An 18,242-nucleotide genomic window follows, 5' to 3' on the forward strand; every position below is an offset into this window, starting at 1 on the left:
CAATCGATTTCATTCCGATAAGCTGGCTACGACAACTTGTCGGTATCCATTGTCTAAACCTCAAGATCAGAAGACGAGGTGTGGCCAGTCTAGTCTCGACAACATCGCTTTCACGAGGGCTCCAAAAACCGGCCCTCTCGTCGCAGACTACATGGAGCGAACTGGTATCCAGTACATCATGTACCGAAGCCTTAAATCGCAAGGTGCCGAAAAAGCCAACGATATCTGAATGAGCTCGAAAGGACAGTGCCAGGCACAGTTCAGAGACCGCGAGAGCAACCACGTTTCTCTTGTCATGGTCAATATTCTTGACGTAGGTATTCTGGCGTTTTTGCTTATGCCCAAGCGACCAATTGCTCTAGCCCTGAAACAGAACGACTTCAATGTCGATCAGCATGCGATGATCTGTCAACGTTTATTGCTTGAAGTCGGTGCTGTGTACTGGGTTGTCTACGTAGCCAACTTTCTCTAGCGGGATCTTCGATGTTTGGTGCACCAGTATTCAACACCAAAAAGCATACTGTAAATGCTGTGACGGTCTCGTTCAATAGGAATCTATTGGTAGACTATCTGACGAAATTCTAACATGAGGAAAGAAAGGAAAAGAGGTAGGGCCTGCCAGCGACGAGCTATCTAGTGTGTGCGAGGGGTTTGTGCCCTGCTCCTAACAGACCAAAGTAATCAAACATGCTATAAAACTAGCGAGCGTCCATGCCCCGTGACAAATGGTGTGAAAACTCAACTTGCAAGGCACTCATCTATTTTGAGTGCAATCAGGCTGATGGAGAAACCACTCATGAGAAATGCTCTGGCATCGAACACGAATGCCAAAACACTCTAGGCAGATGTCAAAGTCATGGCAAATCCTACACTTGTAATAGGAACTGGCGCACAAAATATTTCGAGTGCACACATCGCACCGCCGAGTACTTCCATCAAATTTGACCGGAGAACACTTCATATCAAGGTCGCTTTGAAGAATTGCAACACCATTGTTCTGAGCAAGTTGGCGCACGAGTTCAATGCTCTTAGTGCACCCGCTTCTTGCCGCTCACCAGGACAAATCCCGACCCAAGCCATCCTTGAAGTCTATAGGAGCTTTCGTGAACGCAACCAAAAGCTCAACCACCATCTCATGTCCGTTTCTCACCGCGGCAAATAGTGGTGTTGAGTGGTATATGTCTTGAGCATGCACACAAGCACTTTGTGAAAGCAGTAATTTTACCACTGCACTTTTGCCATTTACCGCAGCATGGAAGAGTGGTGTCCGGTCACATTCATCCCGAACATCAATGTTAGCTTCTGAGAATTGCAAGAGTGTGTTGACTGCTCAAGGTGGCCATGAAATGAGGCTTTATTAACTGGGATCCATCCATTGTTGTTTGGAACTGTGATATCTGCACCATTATCCAGGAGCCAAATGTTTCCCTAGACCAGAATGACATCGATGAATTTCTTGCTTGCTGAAAACACCTATCCTAGATGAGCTCTATCCAAGGCTTTGGCTTGTAGCCAGGAAGTCTGGAGCAAATGTTGACCCACTTCACCAACAGAAAATGAAAGGACGAGAGATTGTCAGCTGAGAACCCCCAACTACATCTTGTTTGGCGGCACGACAAGGTTTTTATAAAGCCATTACTGAAGTGCCTGCTTAACCATGAATTCTGGATGCTGCATCTATTGTCAAACAATGAGAAGTCAAACAAGGCAGATATCAGTACCAATAAGCATTTGATTGCATTGGGGTTCATCCGATCTTACACCTACCTTATCAGACATTACTCGGATTTTGCCCTTGCACACCAGCATCACCTTATCCCTGAACATGTCAGGTAGAATGCATGGTGCCAGTTTATGTTTCCAATTGCTGTGCTTATTTGGCAGATTTCATGGGGTCTCAAGAATCAGGGAAAGAAAGTTACGGAGCTCATTAAGGGAGTCTAAATTTAGGGTATGGCGATGAAAATTGACTGAAGTACTAGTACTACGTACTTTTTGATATTCTAGCCGTGTGGATGATATTCTACTGTTACGGATGTTGTGGGCCGGCCCGCGAACCTCAGTGTTTGTACCAGGTTTGGCATGTGGTTCCTTACTGCCCTCGCATAGGCTCGATAGATAGTTAGCACAGGTGACCAACTGGCCACGCATCCAAGTAAGCATACTTGCCCACTCAAAAGTTATGCGCCTCTATCTCTAGAGCCGTGCTGAGCTTCAGATGGCGTGTAGAAGGCGATGAATTCAGATTTGGCTTATCAAATCCATATTTTGTCCTTTTTCAGAATTGTGCAGGTGAGCAGGCTCAATGGACATATAAGAGTATTCATGAAATGAAATTTGTTAACAACCCACTTGTGACAGCTCAGTGCAGCGCCTCTTTTGACAAACAACATCAGCATGGCAAACCATACCATGCGAGCAACAAGGTTAAACAGCCGCTTAGCGAGGCCACACAACCCCTATAAATTTCTTCGTGTAGATAGGCCTTCTCCTCTTTTCTTTTTCAGAATCGATGTTCTCGTGATCTCGTCGATGGCTACACTAGTTTAGATAAGAATATCATTTCGTTAGTATCTACTGGACGGTCCGAGCCCGTGACAGGAACTGGCAATGGGCTGAGAGCAGCAACCAGGGTCCATGGTCCCTGGGACAGCATCTAGCTTGACAATTAGCAAACATCCTTCCAGCAGACCCATCTGAGGACTTTGAAAGCACAGTACAGATATCCAGTAGCCAGTTCCCTGGCTGAATAAAAGTGCCACCAAGTGCAGAGGGCCTAGCCCCTAGCAGCTGCATGAGCTCTTCCCCCTGGTCTGGTAATCTGGTCAGATGGCTTGAGATTAGAGAATGGCAGGCGCAGAGCAGGAATTGTAATTTGTGTGGCAAGAACCAGGAGGAGCATGGAAGACTCAGAGATTCCCATTGGGCAAGGGATATGAAGTCTTTGATGCAGAGCTTCTTGGAGTTGTTCAAGCGGACAAGTCCTCTAGGTGGCATGAAAGGTGGGAGATCAAAGACCAGTCACTATCTTGCTGGACTCCCAGGGCCCATGTGACGGCTCGACGCTGCGTCGACAACTGACACAGACAAACGACATCAATACACCAGACAAGACATTAGTGATGTCAAACAGACGCCTATAAAATTCTTTCTTCCTCTAGATAGATTTCCTTTTCTCTTTTTTCCCCAGATTCGATATTCTCGTCGATGGCTACAATAGTCTAGATAGGAATTCAATTCGTTAGTATCTACTATTTCCGAGCCCGTGAAAGCCCAGGCCGCCATTGCAAGGCTACAGCATACCCAGTCAGGGCCAGGTCAAGCACTAGCAAGCCAGGCGCATACTATAGCCAAGAGATTACAAGTCCAAGGTCGTCAACCCACCATCCAGTAGGTCCCAGGACACGCAGGGGTAGAAGGGAATGAAAGAGCTGACCAAGCAGCAAAGCAAGCAGTTAATAGGCCTCCAGGGACAGGCCCAAGAGAGATCTCTCTGGCGTCTGGCCTTTGCCCACAGAGCCTGGACGGAGGCCATTACAGCACAGAAGCAGGGATGACTTGCCAGGGAACTCAGCCGGCATTGGCAACCAGACAGGGTTGACAAATTTACAGGCCACAGAAGAACTGGAGGCTCGACCCCTTAGCTGCAGTGGCTCCCAAGCATTTGGCAAGCCACTATTTTCAACTGAAGACAGGGCATGCGGCCATTGGAGCATATTTACACTGGATTCAGACTCAGGAAGACGCAACCTGTCAAGGATGTGGTTCCTCAAAGGAGACAGCACACCATATTTTCTTTGAATGCTGGCAATAGCGACACCAATGAAACAAGCTCTACAAGGGTCTGGAGACAGATGAGGTTATGAGACCCACTGTTGCAGAAGAGCGCCCACAAGGACGACTTTTAGGGGAGCCCAGAGCTACCAGGGCACTGCTACATTTCCTAGCCGGCACAAGTGTAGCTCTACCCCAGGGGCATCTACCGCAGGCGGTGGAAAGAGCCCAGAAAGATGAGGAATGGGGACTGGAAGCATTGGAGGAAGCAAGTAGAATAGGGGAAGGGTAACAGGGAGGGTAGCCTATGCTGAAATTTCGCTTAGGCTACACCCACTCCGCTCCGAAAATCACAAGGAGAGCACTCTCCCGAGGCTCAAAAGCCCTGCGCATACAGGCGGCTTGGGGCTCGATGTCGGCACACAGTCGAGGCGTTGCGATATAAATGGATTATCAAGCTCATAGATAGAGAATCAAGCAATTTGTTCCTTACTGAAATAGGAGTGTCTTCGTATGGTTTGATTTGTAGCGCAGAAAGCAGTAACTTCACCAGGATTCGATGCTTGTTAGCGCCATGGAGACTCTCGGGGGATGGACGAATAGTATTGTATCCCAAGGATACTTCCACTTCCACATGCCAGTGGCCTTTTCCCTTTTTGTTGTATTCTTTGAGTTCCTTAATGTCGTCCTGGTCTCCCAGTACTTCCGAGTACTGCATTACTTTAGGGTAGGACTCATCTGCGATATTCTGAACCGACCTACTGCGAGCGCGAAAGGATTCGGCCAGTGTGTCTCCATGATTGATTCCCGTACTGCCAACCCTTTTTCAGATGTCTTTGCATTATCGTGATTCTAGACGCAATGTCTTCGTCCTGCTTAAAAAGGACGCAGCACGAAAGATCGTTATAATACTAGAGTATTACAACATGATGATTTCCAGTCGCATTTTCTGCTTCTCTTTAACATCTATAAATATGAGTCTCAAGTCACATAAACGCCGATGAAATAAGAAAAATGGCACAGATTATCTGAGGGAAGGGACGTACTTTGTCAGTGGAGGATTCTCCGAAGAAAACCTTGAATGCTTCCTTAAAACACGGCCAATATTTACTAATGCGGCTTCACACCAGTCGTATAACTAAACTCTTTTCGGCATTGTGTTTGTCACTGTTTTATAGTGGCCCTTTTCAATAGGTTGAAGAAGCCATTGGCTTTTGTCCCCTAATGTATGCAACCCAATAGTCATTAATAGTTCCGAGTCACTTATTCACGACGGAACGAGAGCACCTTCTTCTCCATTACGGAGACTTGCCCTTTCTCTGAACCCTCCGGAGGTTGCGGACGCAAACACGATGTGTTGCGCCCTAAAAAACACATAAATCAATATTCAACACCGCCAGGTTTTATGGCCACACGGTAAGCAGGGATCTTCGTGTTAGTTGTCATCGTGTGGGTTTTAAAGGCACCGCGACTGGTTGCCTTATAGTCACCATGAGCGCGGATCCAGCGGCCTCACGCCAGAGATTCTTCGCGTATATTCAGGAGGTAGTGGTTGGGGTTAGTATCCCGTGTCAACTCCCCTGTGTGGCATTTATCTCGTTGATGGATGTCGCGAAAGGTACTAGAGCAAGCAGAGCATAACATGTCGTGAAACCTGGTCTGATCTGGTTTCGGCAGGTATAACTCGGTGTTTCGCTGCTTGGGCAAGTACCGGGCGTCTATACTGGTTAGTATACTTTATACAATCCATTTGCTGTCAAGGGCACTTACTAAAACTGCTGAGCGATGTCCGTGAAAGCGCTCAAACTTGTCATGGCATTTATTGGCTGTCCCGACTTCAGTGCACAGGTCAGGTTATTGCGAATGGTACATGCGTATTCAATAACGTCTAAAGTATTGCTAGGAGGACAGCACTGATAACAATGTCAGCTCTGTCTATCAGGATGGGGGAATGATATGAGAGCCCTATAATGCCGCAGGCGAAGGCACGCAGGACGCTTCGCGTGGTCGTTTCAACGATTTGCGTATCTTGAGGGGTATGCTTTCCCAACTTATTGATTGAAGGAAGGAGGCATGTCAGGATATGTCAAGATTTTAGCATGTGGAATATTGTAGCAATCGTATATTACAGTAGGTAAACGGACGCTTCTGTATCGAGAATGTTGTAAGAATCTGTCTGGATGTTGGACGATGGATGGAAGCTGGATGGTGAATATGGACACGGTGGTGGGAGAGGAAGAAATAGTTTTATCTAAAGATCAACCGGTTGTTCGTAAGGTGAATGAAGTGAAGGCCCGTCAAATGCCAGCCCTAGTACTAAGGGAAAACGTTGAGGTGAATGATATTGATTGCGCATCGCTTTCAAATACTGCATTGAGATTATGGCTAAACTACTTCATAAGCTCCTGTACTCTGTACTGACTTTTAACAGACGACCAGCGTCACTCATATCTATATTAATTAAGTCTGGAAAATCCATCGAGGATCCATGTCACCCCGAAAATCTCCCTCCGAATCCCCAATATCACCAATCAAAGCATTCAAACCCAAACGTTCTCTCTCCTCGGCCTTGGCCGCATTCTCCCGCTTCAGAACAAGCCACAAAATACCCACGACAACGATATTAGCCACAAGGTATCCCAGCGCAAATCCATGGCCCAGGAAGTATCTCGGTGATGACTCGGTACGGTACAGCTGCGTTCCCAGCACGGAACCCAAGTTTCCAATGGAGATCTGCATGGCGTTGGCGATGGCTCGTTTCGTTTGTCCCGAGACGTTGTTGGCCGGCCAGGAAAGGACGATAGCCACGGCGGGGTAGACGCCTGCTGTGGCGAAGAAAGTGCCTAGGTAGGAGACTCCGGGTCGGTCTTGGGCGAGGAGGAGAATGTAGCCGATTATGGCGAGGCCGGAGGAACCCATGATGAATGGTGCGCGGAGGTGGATGCGCTCGGAGAGTACGGCGACTATGATCGAGAGGACGAATGCCACGGCGTAGGGAGGGATGGTGAGCAGCTGGGCTTGAGCGGAGGAGTATCCGAGTTGTTGGATGATCGTGGGCTATGATTGTCAGTGTCTGAGCCACTGCGCATGCAGGCAAGCCCGACTTACCATGAAAAGGGAAAGAGTATACAACGGAAGCGCCATTGTATGGAACCCAAGTCCATAAAGCCAAACTTTGGGATCCTTAAAGGCATCCATTACAGCGGACCAGGTGAACTTCTCTTCCCGCGTGGAATCATTGTCGTTTTTCAGACGGAAGTGGATGAATTGCCGTTCTTCTTCCGACAGGAACTCGGCGGTTGCAGGGTAGTTGTACACCCAGAAGTATGCAGCGACAGACATGACAACGGTCAACAGACCTTCCAAGATGAAAATCCATCGCCAACCGTTATATCCACCAACACCTTTCATATGCGCAATGCCCTGAGCAAGTTAGAACCAAATTCAATCCATTGTGCAGAAGGCGACACCAACCCAAGCGAGAATTCCACCAAAAGCACCAGCAAGCGAAGCAGCGCTGAAGAACAGCGCGACGCGATAATGTTGCTCATTCCGCTTATACCACATGGACAGATAAAACACCACACCGGGGAACAATCCACTCTCTGCGATACCCAAAGCTGTGCGCGACGTGAGATATCCGGCATAGTTCTCGACAACACCCAGTAGCGTGGCGACAATTCCCCAGACGAGCGTGAGAGTCGGCAGCCAGATTCGCGGCGTGGTCCGTCTGAGCACGATGTTGCATGGAATTTCGAATAAAACGTAGCCGATGAAGTACAGCGTTAGACCGGTCAGATATTGGTCGCCAGCTATTGGGGTTAGTACACTGGTTCCGAGAATCGTTGTAGCTGGTAGCGCATACTCATATTGATGTCGTCTGCCATGCCTTCCAGGCGCGCATTGCCAACATTACTCCGGTCGAGGAACGACAAAAGGTACAGAATCGTCAATGGTGGAAGTAGTCGCAAGTCGAGTTTCCGCAACAATGCCCTTTCGTTGATGTTGACTTGGTCTTCTGGCGAGTTTGACTTTCCATCCTTCAGTTCGGGGGAAACCTGCCACCCATCCTTCTCTGCGATTTCCGTCATGATACTGGTGTCAATGGGCAGGCTCTTGAACGGAGCAGACACACCGAGCTATTGCGCAAGAAAATTAGGTTAATCCAGAAACCAAATATGAAGACAGATTCGAGTGTCAAGAAAAAGAAAGATAGGAAAATATTTAGCTCTGCATGGCAGATAGCACACCATCCCTGACGCGCTGCACGCGATAGGGTTGAAGCGGTCCTTTTGCATCATCATGGTGGACACCAATTGACGCTCGTAGAGACTGCTTGTTATCCGGTGCTTCAATTGGAGTCAGTTACAGCATTAGACCGCGATGGGAAAGGATCAATGCAAAAACCGGCGTTGTGAAGCGTTAGGTATGAGCAATTCGGAGACTGCGATGGCGAGATCAGATAGTGGGGTTAAACACGTGCTGAGTCTATAACTATGCAGGGACGTCGCGGACATTATTTATTCCATTGAGGTACTGACCCGATTAACTCGCCCGAGAAAACTATGCGGACAAACACCACAGCTGACACCACGACCAGTTGGTACGAGATGGAGTTACATCTCTTGAATGTGTAATGACTTGAACAAATAGCCTGTACGAGGCTCTTAATATTCACGATCCAAACACATATATAATCAGATATACTACATAACTCATATCGTATAATCCCAACAGCACATCAAGCCGTCAAATTTCTCTGAATAGCCTCCTCCACCGCAGATTCCCACCTCGTCCTCCGCAAAAACACACCCTCAATCAACGAAACTAACCCCAACGCAATAGCAACACCCGTCCAAAGCCCATAAAGCCCCCATCCCAGCCCGAAAGTTGTCCCGAAACTAATCGGCATTGCAACGGCGTAGTAGCAGAATAACTGCACCCAGCCTCCGAAGGCCTGTCGTCCCAGACCACGGAGGAGGCCGTTGCAGTTTGTTGCGAGGGCGTCGAAGAGTTGGAATGCGGCGCATAGGGGGAGGACGGCTGCGACGAGATCGATGACTTGTTCGTCGGAGCTGAAGAGGCGGGGGAGGTAAGAGCGGAGGGAGGAGAGGAGGAGGACGTTGAGGAGGCCGACGATGGTTGCGCCGGTGAAGGATACCTTGGCGCAGGTGCGTGCGGAGTCGACGAGGGTTGAGCCGATTAGGTTTGCGACGCGGGTGCTGGCTGCGATGGAGAGGGGGAAGGGGATTTGGAAGGTGATGCTTGCGAGGGTGGAGAGGACGGATTGGGCGGCGAGTTCGTCTGTACCCAGGTAAGAAGATGCGAGGGTCAGGATTTCGAATGCGAGACATTCTGCCTCGACCATGATGAGACCTGGGAGGGCTAGTTGAATCATCGGGAGCCAGTTTGTCAGTGCGCGTTTTGAGAGACCGTTCCAGCATTCAGAGCCGGCGATAAAGTAGACGTAGAGGCATAGTAGGATGGGCATCAGATTATCAGTGATCGTCACTGCAATTGGTGCTCCAACGAAGCCCCAGCCAAAGTGCTATACTGTCAGCATCCTCGCCAACACCGAGGGATCAAGACTTACCCAGACAAACAGCCAGTTCATGAACGCATTGAGCGGCGCGCAAATAAGAAGGATATAAAGAGACGCAGAAAACAACCCCTGCGCCTGCATAAACCGCTTCCCACTCTCGAAACAAGCATACCCTGGGGCCCCCAAGATGACCACCTTGGTGTACAATCCTGCCAAAGAAGCAACCTCCTGATCCGGTACAATCTTCATCAAGATCCTATCCGCAAAAAACCACAGCAGCGCAATAGGAATGGTACATGTCCAAAGAAAAATAACCATCCTTTGCATCTGTAAACCAACCAACTTCTTCTTCCCGGAACCATACGCTTGCGCGCAGAGAGTATCCAGACTAGTCGCCAGACCTTGGTATACTGCATATCCAGTGATATTCACGCTCATACTCGCCAGACTGACCGCGCCAAGCTCCCTCTTTCCCAGATGACCCACTGTAAAGATACTAGCGACAGTCAAGGAGTACTGTAGCAGAAAAGTTAACACCAACGGCGTGGCATATTTGTTTATCACCAATGCTTCGCGCTTCCATGACGTTCGTATCCGCCCCGCAGCCACTGCCTCCTCCCATTTGCGATCAATCTCTTCTTGGTCTGGTTCTTGGGCTTGAGAGTTGTCTGGCCTGAGCAACGATGTATCCTCCGTTACAGCATGCACACTATGCCGTCTCAAAGGCTCTGTAGACCGACGCGACAAAAATCCCGAAATCTTCTGCGGCAGACTCATCCCCCTCCCCCCATACCCACCCTCAATAACATGATTATCACTCAGCAACCGTCTCTCCTCCTCAATCGCCTGGTCGCGCTCCCCGCGCGTCAGTCCATCCCGATCCGCATGGTATGGAACAACCGTTGCATGGGAGACGGTTGTGAAAAAGCTAGGTCGCCGATAAGACCCCGCTAGCGAGTGAGGGTTCGTCCCGGGTTCGCTGCCGTTCAGCGGGCGCACCGTGTGTGTCTCTGAGTCCTCGTCGTCGCTTGTGAGCATCGACCCTTGATCGTCTGCGTAGTAGTTTTGGATGTCGCGGGCGATGACGGTTTCGGCAAGGGGAGAGGTCGAGTAGCCGGAGGTTAATGGGTGGTGGTATCGGTCGCCGGAGCGATCGTTGCGAGTCATAGCGGTAGTGGATCATGCAAAATAATGCGATCAGTTTCCGCCAGACATCGTGTTCTGTTAATGATGAATTGAGTCAATGAACTGGTGAAGTGACGATAAGGAATGTGGTCGGATAACGTGACGGGCCGAGGACGAGCACGTTATGGAATGACCAATGAGAATGCAGGGATATACTCGTGCTATTCTGGCTATTTTGCCTACGATTAAATTAACCAACCCCGCATCCTCCCCGCACCACCTACAAGATGCCCTAACATCATGTCGGCATATCCGGATGTCGGCATATATAAAGCTTCTCTAGTCCTTATTTACTGCTGCCGTCAACTAGTCAGTCAATCAACTCGTCAGCAAAATGCTCCTCAATTACATCCTCCCCCTCCTCTCTCTCTTTTCCTTCCCCCTCACAACCGCATCACAACCACAAACCCCCAACCTCTCCTACCTCTACACAGCCTACGTCCAATGCGCCGGTAACAAACTGGAAGACCCCGGGCCCAGCGGTCCAGCCGGCATGCGGAAGACAATCCCCATAGTCGGCGGGAACTTTACCGGGCCCCGTCTATCAGGTACTGCACCTCCATACTCAACAAAAAGCATATGTTAACTAAGGTAAAGGTCAAATCCTCAACGTCGGCGCAGATTGGGGCACCACAGACCCCGCAACGGATATTTTCTCCGCCGACACGCGGTATAACCTCCGGACGAACGATGGGGAGGATATCTTTATACGGACGTCGGGGCCGAAGTCGCCGTCGGGACAGTTGCATCTAAGGGTTTTGTTGGAGACGGGGAGTAAGAAGTATTATTGGGTGAATAATATTGTTGGTATGGAGCCATGGGACCCTGGTTTGTGGTTGAGTGCGTGTGCTGATTTTGGTGTAGCTATCGGGGTTTTGACGAATGTCGGGAAGACGGCGAATTCGTCGCTACTTAAGATTGATGCCTGGAATGTGAGTATCATTCTCGTTATAAGGAGAAGGTATACTAACGAGCCAGTTTGCATCGGACTGGAATACCACCAAGTTCGTTAATCAGTAATCTCTCCGCGTTAGTGCCGAGTGCACAGCCAGTCACCATATTCTCAAGGAATGTATATCGTAATCTGCACATAGATACAGCCATTGAAAAGAATTGTACATACATATATTCGTTCATACTCCAGGAATCCGACTCGTATACTGTATACTTCCTAATTGCCGATAAAATCACGTGCGTCATGTCATATCGATAAGCGTCATCTTTCATCTCCAACTCCCATACTCAACTCAACTCTGTACATAACACAATCCAATTTCCACTGTTTGAAGAAAAAAGACAAAATGACAGACCCAGAAGACCCAGACCCCCTCAAAACACCCTACAACCCACTAATCAACCTCTTCAATTCGCGCCCCGTTCTAGTTGACGAGTATTCCCTCCTCCAACCTTCCCAACCTACATCGATACTAACAAGAACAGAATCTACCACTACCCCGAAAACCCCAACGCCAACGACACCATCAACGACGACGAAAATGACCCCCCAAAAAAGCACATCTTCCTCACAACCCCCCTAACATCCCCCCTCCTCTTCAAAAACACCACCTCCGACGCCCGCGACCACTGCGCAAACGAACGCACCTTCCTCTCCTGGCTGCGATTATCAATGTATCTCGCAATCGTCTCCTCCGCGATAATAATCTCCTTCCATTTCCGGTCTCCGCCGACGAAACTGGAAAAGCATATGGCGTTGCCGCTGGGACTGGTGTTTTGGGTGCTTAGTCTGGCGTGTTTGGCGAATGGGTTGGCGAATTATGTAAGGACGGTGTGGAAGTATAGTCGGCGGGCGGCGTTAGTGCAGAGTGGGTGGAAGACGCAGATGATTGTTGGGATTGTGGGGGGTGTGATCTTGGGGTGTTGTGTTTTGTTTTTGGTTACGGATGCGAAGACTCAATGATTTTCTCTGGTGATGGAAAGAAAAGTATGGTATCTGATTATGTATGTAGGTATGTATGTATGCAAGTTACATCCGTCGAATGCCCGTCTCCCCCTTGTACTTGTCCAGCGAAGGCGAACCGAGTTGGCTCCACCACTCGAACAACATCGTGTCGCAGATGAGCTTGAACCACGGCGTGAAGATGAGCCCGGGCTCCTGGAACATCTGCTTCAATTCCTCCTCGGAAACGTATTTCGCATCGCGCACTTCATTGGGGTTGACATTCAGATCGACATCGGCCTGGATAAAGAGAATATAGTCGACTGTTCACGTTAGCACCCTCATCAAACAAAAGTCATTATCTGGGGAAAAACGTACTCTCATGCTCCCCCCACTTCCCATCACTCGGCGCCTTATAATGAATCCTCGTAAAAAACTCAAACTTCTCCAACGGCACCTGCTCCGGCGGAATCCCCAACTCCTGCTCCAACTTGCGCTGCGCCGCGCGCTTCACGCCCAGAATAGCCGCGTCCAGCTCCGCGCCTGTCTCCCCGGGAATGCCCAGCGGATGCGAGCAGCAGGTGTTTGTCCACATGTTGGGGAAGGTGATTTTCTCGGCGGCGCGCTGTTGCAGGAGGAGACGCTTGTTAGAATCGAAGAGGAAGACGGAGAAGGCGCGGTGGAGGAGGCCGCGGTTGATGTTTTCCATTATGTGGCCTACATTCTATTAACCAGTGTTCGATATTTTTTGTGAAAAGAAAAGGGGAGACGTACAAGTCTTCTTGCTGGCACTCCCAATGGGCTTATCATCATCGTCCAAAACGATACACACCTCATCCATCAACCGCACCTGCTCCTCATCATACCCCTCGAGTTCATTGCCCTCGCGCGCAGCCGTCGTCGAAGCAGTCGGGAAAACTTCATGAGCGAGCGAAGTGTCCACGTCGGGGAAAATCGTCGCCACGTTCTCTGCGGTGATCCGCGTCACGGTCTCGGTAGCACTCATTTTTTTCGATTTTACTGACTCGACTGGCTAGAATTAATTCTGTCACTGAATCTGGGGTACGGGTGAGACTCGGGGAGATGGAGATGGCCACCAGTCAATAATAAATCCGCCCGCATCGCGGGGCGGTCAACCCCGGCAAAATCACATCCAAGGTCTAGGGGGATAAACAACGATGTTGTGTAGCACAATGGTGATTATTCTGGGCTTGTTATATGGCCACTGGCAAATAGTATCTCATCCTTTGCTGCAATGGCTGGTTGGGTTGTGAATATCCAATGGCAGGTTTGGCATGAATGCAACATCAGATTCAGCTGAGGGGAAATGGCAGCATGCTAGGGAAGGATATGTGTTGGTTGTTTGGTTATGCTGTGTGACTTGGGCTTGGCCATTGGCCTATCGTTGTAGCACTCCATTGTCATCATGAGCGTCTACACTCCGTACAGGGTCAATTGAGTCCCAGTTCATATGTCATGGATACGACCTCGTGTACGGAGTACGAAGTACAGAGATACTCCACTGAAGAATGACATGGACTCCAAGTGAGTTGACTCCAAATCCCGAGTCGAAACACTGAACGAATACCGGGTCAGACTGTTGTCCACGGAGTACTCGCCCCGTTCGTCTGATGACTATTGGACAGACTAGGGAGGGATACCCCGTAGTTGCTCCGTCTCGTATACGCAATGGCATTCGTACGAAGTACAAAGCGCTGCACGAAGCACAGTAGCACTAGCACTATGTACGGTCATCCGTACTCCGTACTTGTACGGAGACTGACTCGAGAGTGCGATCTTCAGGATTCTGCAAAACCATCGGATAACGGTCCGCGATGGCCTGTGTGTTCCGGTATCTGAACTGCTGCCCCCTGCCTGCCCGGGGAGGAGACGCTGAAAGAGGAGGGAAGGGCGAACGAACAAAGAACCAAAAAGCTGACCATCGCGCGCTTGTTCTCTGCATTAAATTCGCTTTCTGATTCCGAGATGGGCCGCGGATCGAATTCCAGTTTCCCGACGACCCTCTATTCCTGTTTTCTACAAGTGAAGCCCTTCTGTACTCCGTTCATAGTACAAGTACGGAGGATGGGTCCGTCAGCCGCGCGAATCCGGTCTCGTCTTGGAGGTAAAGTAGTGTTGACAAGCGTCAAAAACTGCGCGCGCCGAAGGTTTCTTACCTTGTTGAGGATAGAGGTCCCCCATTGTGGAGAGACTGGAGCATGACTAGCTCAGGACGGAGGAGCGTTCCGGGACTCCATCGGAGATAGCGATTGGCGTTTGTTCCTGCGGATTCGTTTTACGGAAAGGCTGTGGATCCCCCTCCGAAAAGTTCGACTCGGGAAAATCTGCGTATTCCGAACCAAATTAAACCAACAAAAGGACGAGATTTTTTATTCAAATCACTCAATGCTCTTGTTGTGGGCTCTTGGGTGTCGAATAATGCATTCTCCTTCTGTTCGACGGCCCATCGCCGCGCGTGGCAGTTAACGACTGGTCCATCGGCGCTTTTCTCGTTCTCCACCGTGACCACGAAAGCAAGAACCGGTGGTCTCTGTGCTGCTCGCGGTGACGTTTTCGGTAAGCAGTACGGAGTACGGAGAAAGTTCTGAACTTCTTTCCTATCCGGCGTCTGTCGCAAATGCCCGTCGATCCTGGATGTGACTTTTTCATCGACGGGTTCTGACCCTGAGGTTGGATCCATCTCGCACCATCTTTGGATAGCACGACTCGCAAACCTTGGTTGGGACCCATCCAAGCGACGGACGTGGACGGCTAAGAGCTTGTCAAAGACACTCTATCCATCCTTTTCCCATCACTGAGTCGACCTGAAACAGTTGGTCTCTGACAAATTCAGTATGAAAGCCGTGGGCACAATGTTATTCAAATTTATCAAAATCAAATTGTGAATCGTGAACAAAAAATGGTCTGGCACCAGGCCATAACATGCTATCCAAATCGGTGACAATGCAGCCTCCGGGGCTCTTCCGCTGTCAACCAATGCAGGTATATGGTTCCGTATTTGTCAAAAGCGAAGCGAAACAAGAATGACAAAAAGAAAAAGAAAAAAAGAAAGAAAAAAAAAGGACCTCTAGCCTCAAGATGATCTCAATCAAGGGCCGATCATTTGGGCCCCTGCACAAACGCCTAACTCTATCCCCCAAAATATGCTGAATCTAGAAGGGTTTCCAAAAATGGCTGTCAAGAACGAGAACGAGAACAAAAGAATAGAGAATGACCCAACCATGCCACCAATTCAATCAACAAAAAGTAAACAACCTCCCAAGTCATGAATGCCATGGGCCCGTCTTTCATAGTATCACATTCCAAATGAAGACAAATAAATGGTGGTGAGTTCCTTGCCGAGGTACGTGTTCGGAGCAACGTCGGAAGATGGGTAAGATGGTTAGTGCCGTCTTGCGGGTCGGTCGAACATAGTGGTCACCAAGAAAGAAAAAAAAAAAAAAAAAGTCCCGTCACAATGTAGGTCGTTACTATATTCATTTGCGGAATTTTTTTTCGACCCTCCCGGATGATCATACCAAGTCGCCAAAAGGACATTCTCCAATTAGTGAGATTCGGCAATTGGTTCTCTCAGCCGCGGCCGCGGACGAGGGTTCCGGCCCAAGTCTGTCGTTTAGCTTCCAGGAATTCATTTGGAGGGTTTGGGGCCTTTCTGGCTGCAGCCATCGGTTCTGTGTCTGAAAAAAGAAGCTCTTGGTCAGTGCCCACGCTCGTATGATGGTAAGGCAAATAGTCGAAAGCTATTTGTACACACCTCGACAGCGTGTCGTGTCTCGTGAAACGACGACCGCACTGGTCACAACCGAATTTCCGTAGTCCTTGGTGAATCTGTAGTACATCCCGAGTTTTAGTAAGGATCAACTGCTGATTTCAAAGCTAGGGACACTAACGCTCTCCGTATGCCGCTTCCGATCCGTCTTCCTTCCGAAGGTTCGACCGCACAACTCACACTGATAGACGCTTTTGCGACTTGGGTCGTGTCTCTTCTCGTGCTCGCGACGGTTGGAGCGCCGGGTAAACCAAGCCCCGCAAATGGAGCACTGAAGGCCGCTGGTAGCGCGAACGTTGGTCGTGCGTGGTTTCAATACCGGAGGGGACTTGGTGTCGTCTCTGTCGGTGCTTGAGGCTGATTGTGTGGGTTGCCGTTCAGTATTAGGGGCCTCGGGGGTATTTCGAGGCTCCTGTTTAATCTCGACCTGGTGGTCTTGTTTATCGAATGACCGCTGACTGTTGGTGGTGGTGTGTTCTGGTAGCTGTGGGTCGGAAAAGCCATCGTTAAGGACGACCTGTGGCATGGGCATCATCATCATCATTGTCGATGCTTCGAATGGATTCCTATCCTCAGGAATCACGGGTGGACTCCAGTACTCAAGCGGCTCGTCCTTGATGAAGGTTTCTGGTGGCGTAGTGATGTCGGAGCGGGGTGTGGTCGACCAGTACCCAAAAGACTGGCCTGGCAAGGCACTGTGATGGTCTCCCCGTTCCATAACAGAGCTGTAGCTTGGCGAGGCACTGAGTGTTTGGGCGCTGTACAAACTGAGGGGAGATGCGATCTCATGATAGGGTTCGTATGATGATGTCGTCGTCGTTGTCGAAGGATATTGCCCAGCCTCCAGGATGTGCTCTTGTCTCTGCTGTAGAGGATCGGAAGGTATGGGCCAGCCAGTTGTGGGGAGGGTTGTGTATGCTTCGGAAGGCGGACAGAGTCTCAAGTGACCGGGGTGGGATTCGAATCCACAATGAGCAATGCCCAGCCCCGTGACAGGAGGGTAATCAGGGTAGCGAGCGGAAACGGGGGAAGAGTCTGACGGTAGGGAGGAAGCGTAGGGATCGAAGGCCATATGGCTTCCGGACCAGGCGCGGGCTCGAGGCGAGGATGGAGAGAAGGAGTTGGGAGACCAATCCATGGTGAAGCGAGCGTACTGTTGAATGTTCGAATGTTCGTCTTGGGTGAACCAGCAAGAGAAGTAATGAAGAAGTAATAAAAAGATGATATATACAAGTTGCTGGATCTATAAGTCACCAGTTCAGAGGTGAGGGAAGAGGCGTATATAAAGCCACCAGGGTCAACAGCTGGACTGCTGGACGGGCACAACCGCGGCAAACATGGATGACTGTGGCTGATGAAACGAAAGACCAAATAGGAAAGCAGTCATAAAAAGAGAGGAACGATGATGATGGATAGTGAAGAGATGGAGGAGTGACCGCCTAAACACTGCGGGAATCAGCAGTTAAACGCCTGCAAAAAGACAAGGCAGAATCGGAAGAAACGGAGATGTGTGTTGAAGCGGTGGACGAATAAAAAAAATAATAAAATACAGAATAGAGAAAATAGAAAATAGAAAAAAAAAAAAGAAAGAAAGAAACCGGAAATTACTGTAGAAAGTAAAAAGAAGGGGGGGGGGAATAAAAATAAAAAAGAGGGAGGAAGGAAGAGGGGTGACCAGACAGCTGGAGCCAGACAGGCAGATAGGCGCGAGTGACAGACTGTAGCCAGGCAGCCCGACAGCCAGAACCGGGTCCATATGATGCATGATGATTTAGCGCCGGAGAGAACGACAGAAGGGAATTATTACGGGTCATCTGAAAGGGCGTTGACGATTGATTCATTAGGGCAGACGATCACAGCCACGGGCCCTATGGATACAGGACTGGGTTAGCATGATGGCTGTACACTATTAAGAAATACTGGCAGCCAGTGATTCTCTTGTATTATATGCAAATATACACAGATGATATCCAAATATCTGAACTATGACCTGTTTGCTGTAAGTATTTCAATTTCTGATTTTGCCCTGATGCACCGTACATACAAAACGGGTT

General features: G+C 49.4%; 6 protein-coding genes across 6 annotated transcripts; 2 read left to right on the forward strand and 4 right to left on the reverse strand.

Moving 5' to 3' along the window:
* Positions 1-6,234: 6,234 nt before the first annotated feature.
* On the reverse strand, positions 6,235-7,865 carry ASPGLDRAFT_31419 (allantoate permease family MFS transporter; the record flags this gene model as incomplete). Its single annotated transcript, XM_022544050.1, has 4 exons — positions 6,235-6,831; positions 6,883-7,197; positions 7,249-7,586; positions 7,640-7,865. The coding sequence occupies 4 exons, from the start codon at positions 7,863-7,865 to the stop codon at positions 6,235-6,237; spliced, it is 1,476 nt and encodes a 491-aa protein (XP_022404926.1).
* Positions 7,866-8,515: 650 nt separating this feature from the next.
* ASPGLDRAFT_63185 (MATE family efflux transporter) lies at positions 8,516-10,483 on the reverse strand (the record flags this gene model as incomplete). Its single annotated transcript, XM_022548624.1, has 2 exons — positions 8,516-9,322; positions 9,368-10,483. 2 exons carry the CDS (start codon positions 10,481-10,483, stop codon positions 8,516-8,518), a joined length of 1,923 nt encoding a protein of 640 aa, XP_022404927.1.
* Positions 10,484-10,723: 240 nt separating this feature from the next.
* On the forward strand, positions 10,724-11,645 carry ASPGLDRAFT_140586 (DUF3237 domain-containing protein). The gene is made up of 4 exons (XM_022541705.1): positions 10,724-11,049; positions 11,099-11,308; positions 11,366-11,433; positions 11,480-11,645. The coding sequence occupies exons 1-4, from the start codon at positions 10,836-10,838 to the stop codon at positions 11,519-11,521; spliced, it is 534 nt and encodes a 177-aa protein (XP_022404928.1). The 5' UTR covers positions 10,724-10,835; the 3' UTR covers positions 11,522-11,645.
* Positions 11,646-11,670: 25 nt separating this feature from the next.
* Positions 11,671-12,538, forward strand: ASPGLDRAFT_41777 (DUF202 domain-containing protein). The gene is made up of 2 exons (XM_022545483.1): positions 11,671-11,891; positions 11,942-12,538. The coding sequence occupies exons 1-2, from the start codon at positions 11,803-11,805 to the stop codon at positions 12,417-12,419; spliced, it is 567 nt and encodes a 188-aa protein (XP_022404929.1). The 5' UTR covers positions 11,671-11,802; the 3' UTR covers positions 12,420-12,538.
* Positions 12,486-13,404, reverse strand: idi1 (isopentenyl-diphosphate delta-isomerase IDI1; the record flags this gene model as incomplete). The annotated part of the gene is made up of 3 exons (XM_022539889.1): positions 12,486-12,721; positions 12,777-13,115; positions 13,173-13,404. The coding sequence occupies 3 exons, from the start codon at positions 13,402-13,404 to the stop codon at positions 12,486-12,488; spliced, it is 807 nt and encodes a 268-aa protein (XP_022404930.1).
* Positions 13,405-15,882: 2,478 nt separating this feature from the next.
* ASPGLDRAFT_683598 (putative C2H2 finger domain protein (Ezf)) lies at positions 15,883-17,425 on the reverse strand. Its single transcript, XM_022549246.1, has 3 exons — positions 16,310-17,425; positions 16,174-16,247; positions 15,883-16,096 (listed from the first exon to the last, which is right to left on the reverse strand). The coding sequence occupies exons 1-3, from the start codon at positions 17,324-17,326 to the stop codon at positions 16,048-16,050; spliced, it is 1,140 nt and encodes a 379-aa protein (XP_022404931.1). The 5' UTR covers positions 17,327-17,425; the 3' UTR covers positions 15,883-16,047.
* Between the last annotated feature and the right edge of the window lie 817 nt (positions 17,426-18,242).

Source organism: Aspergillus glaucus (genome assembly GCF_001890805.1).
Source record: "Aspergillus glaucus CBS 516.65 unplaced genomic scaffold ASPGLscaffold_2, whole genome shotgun sequence".
Taxonomy (NCBI): Eukaryota; Fungi; Ascomycota; class Eurotiomycetes; order Eurotiales; family Aspergillaceae; genus Aspergillus; species Aspergillus glaucus.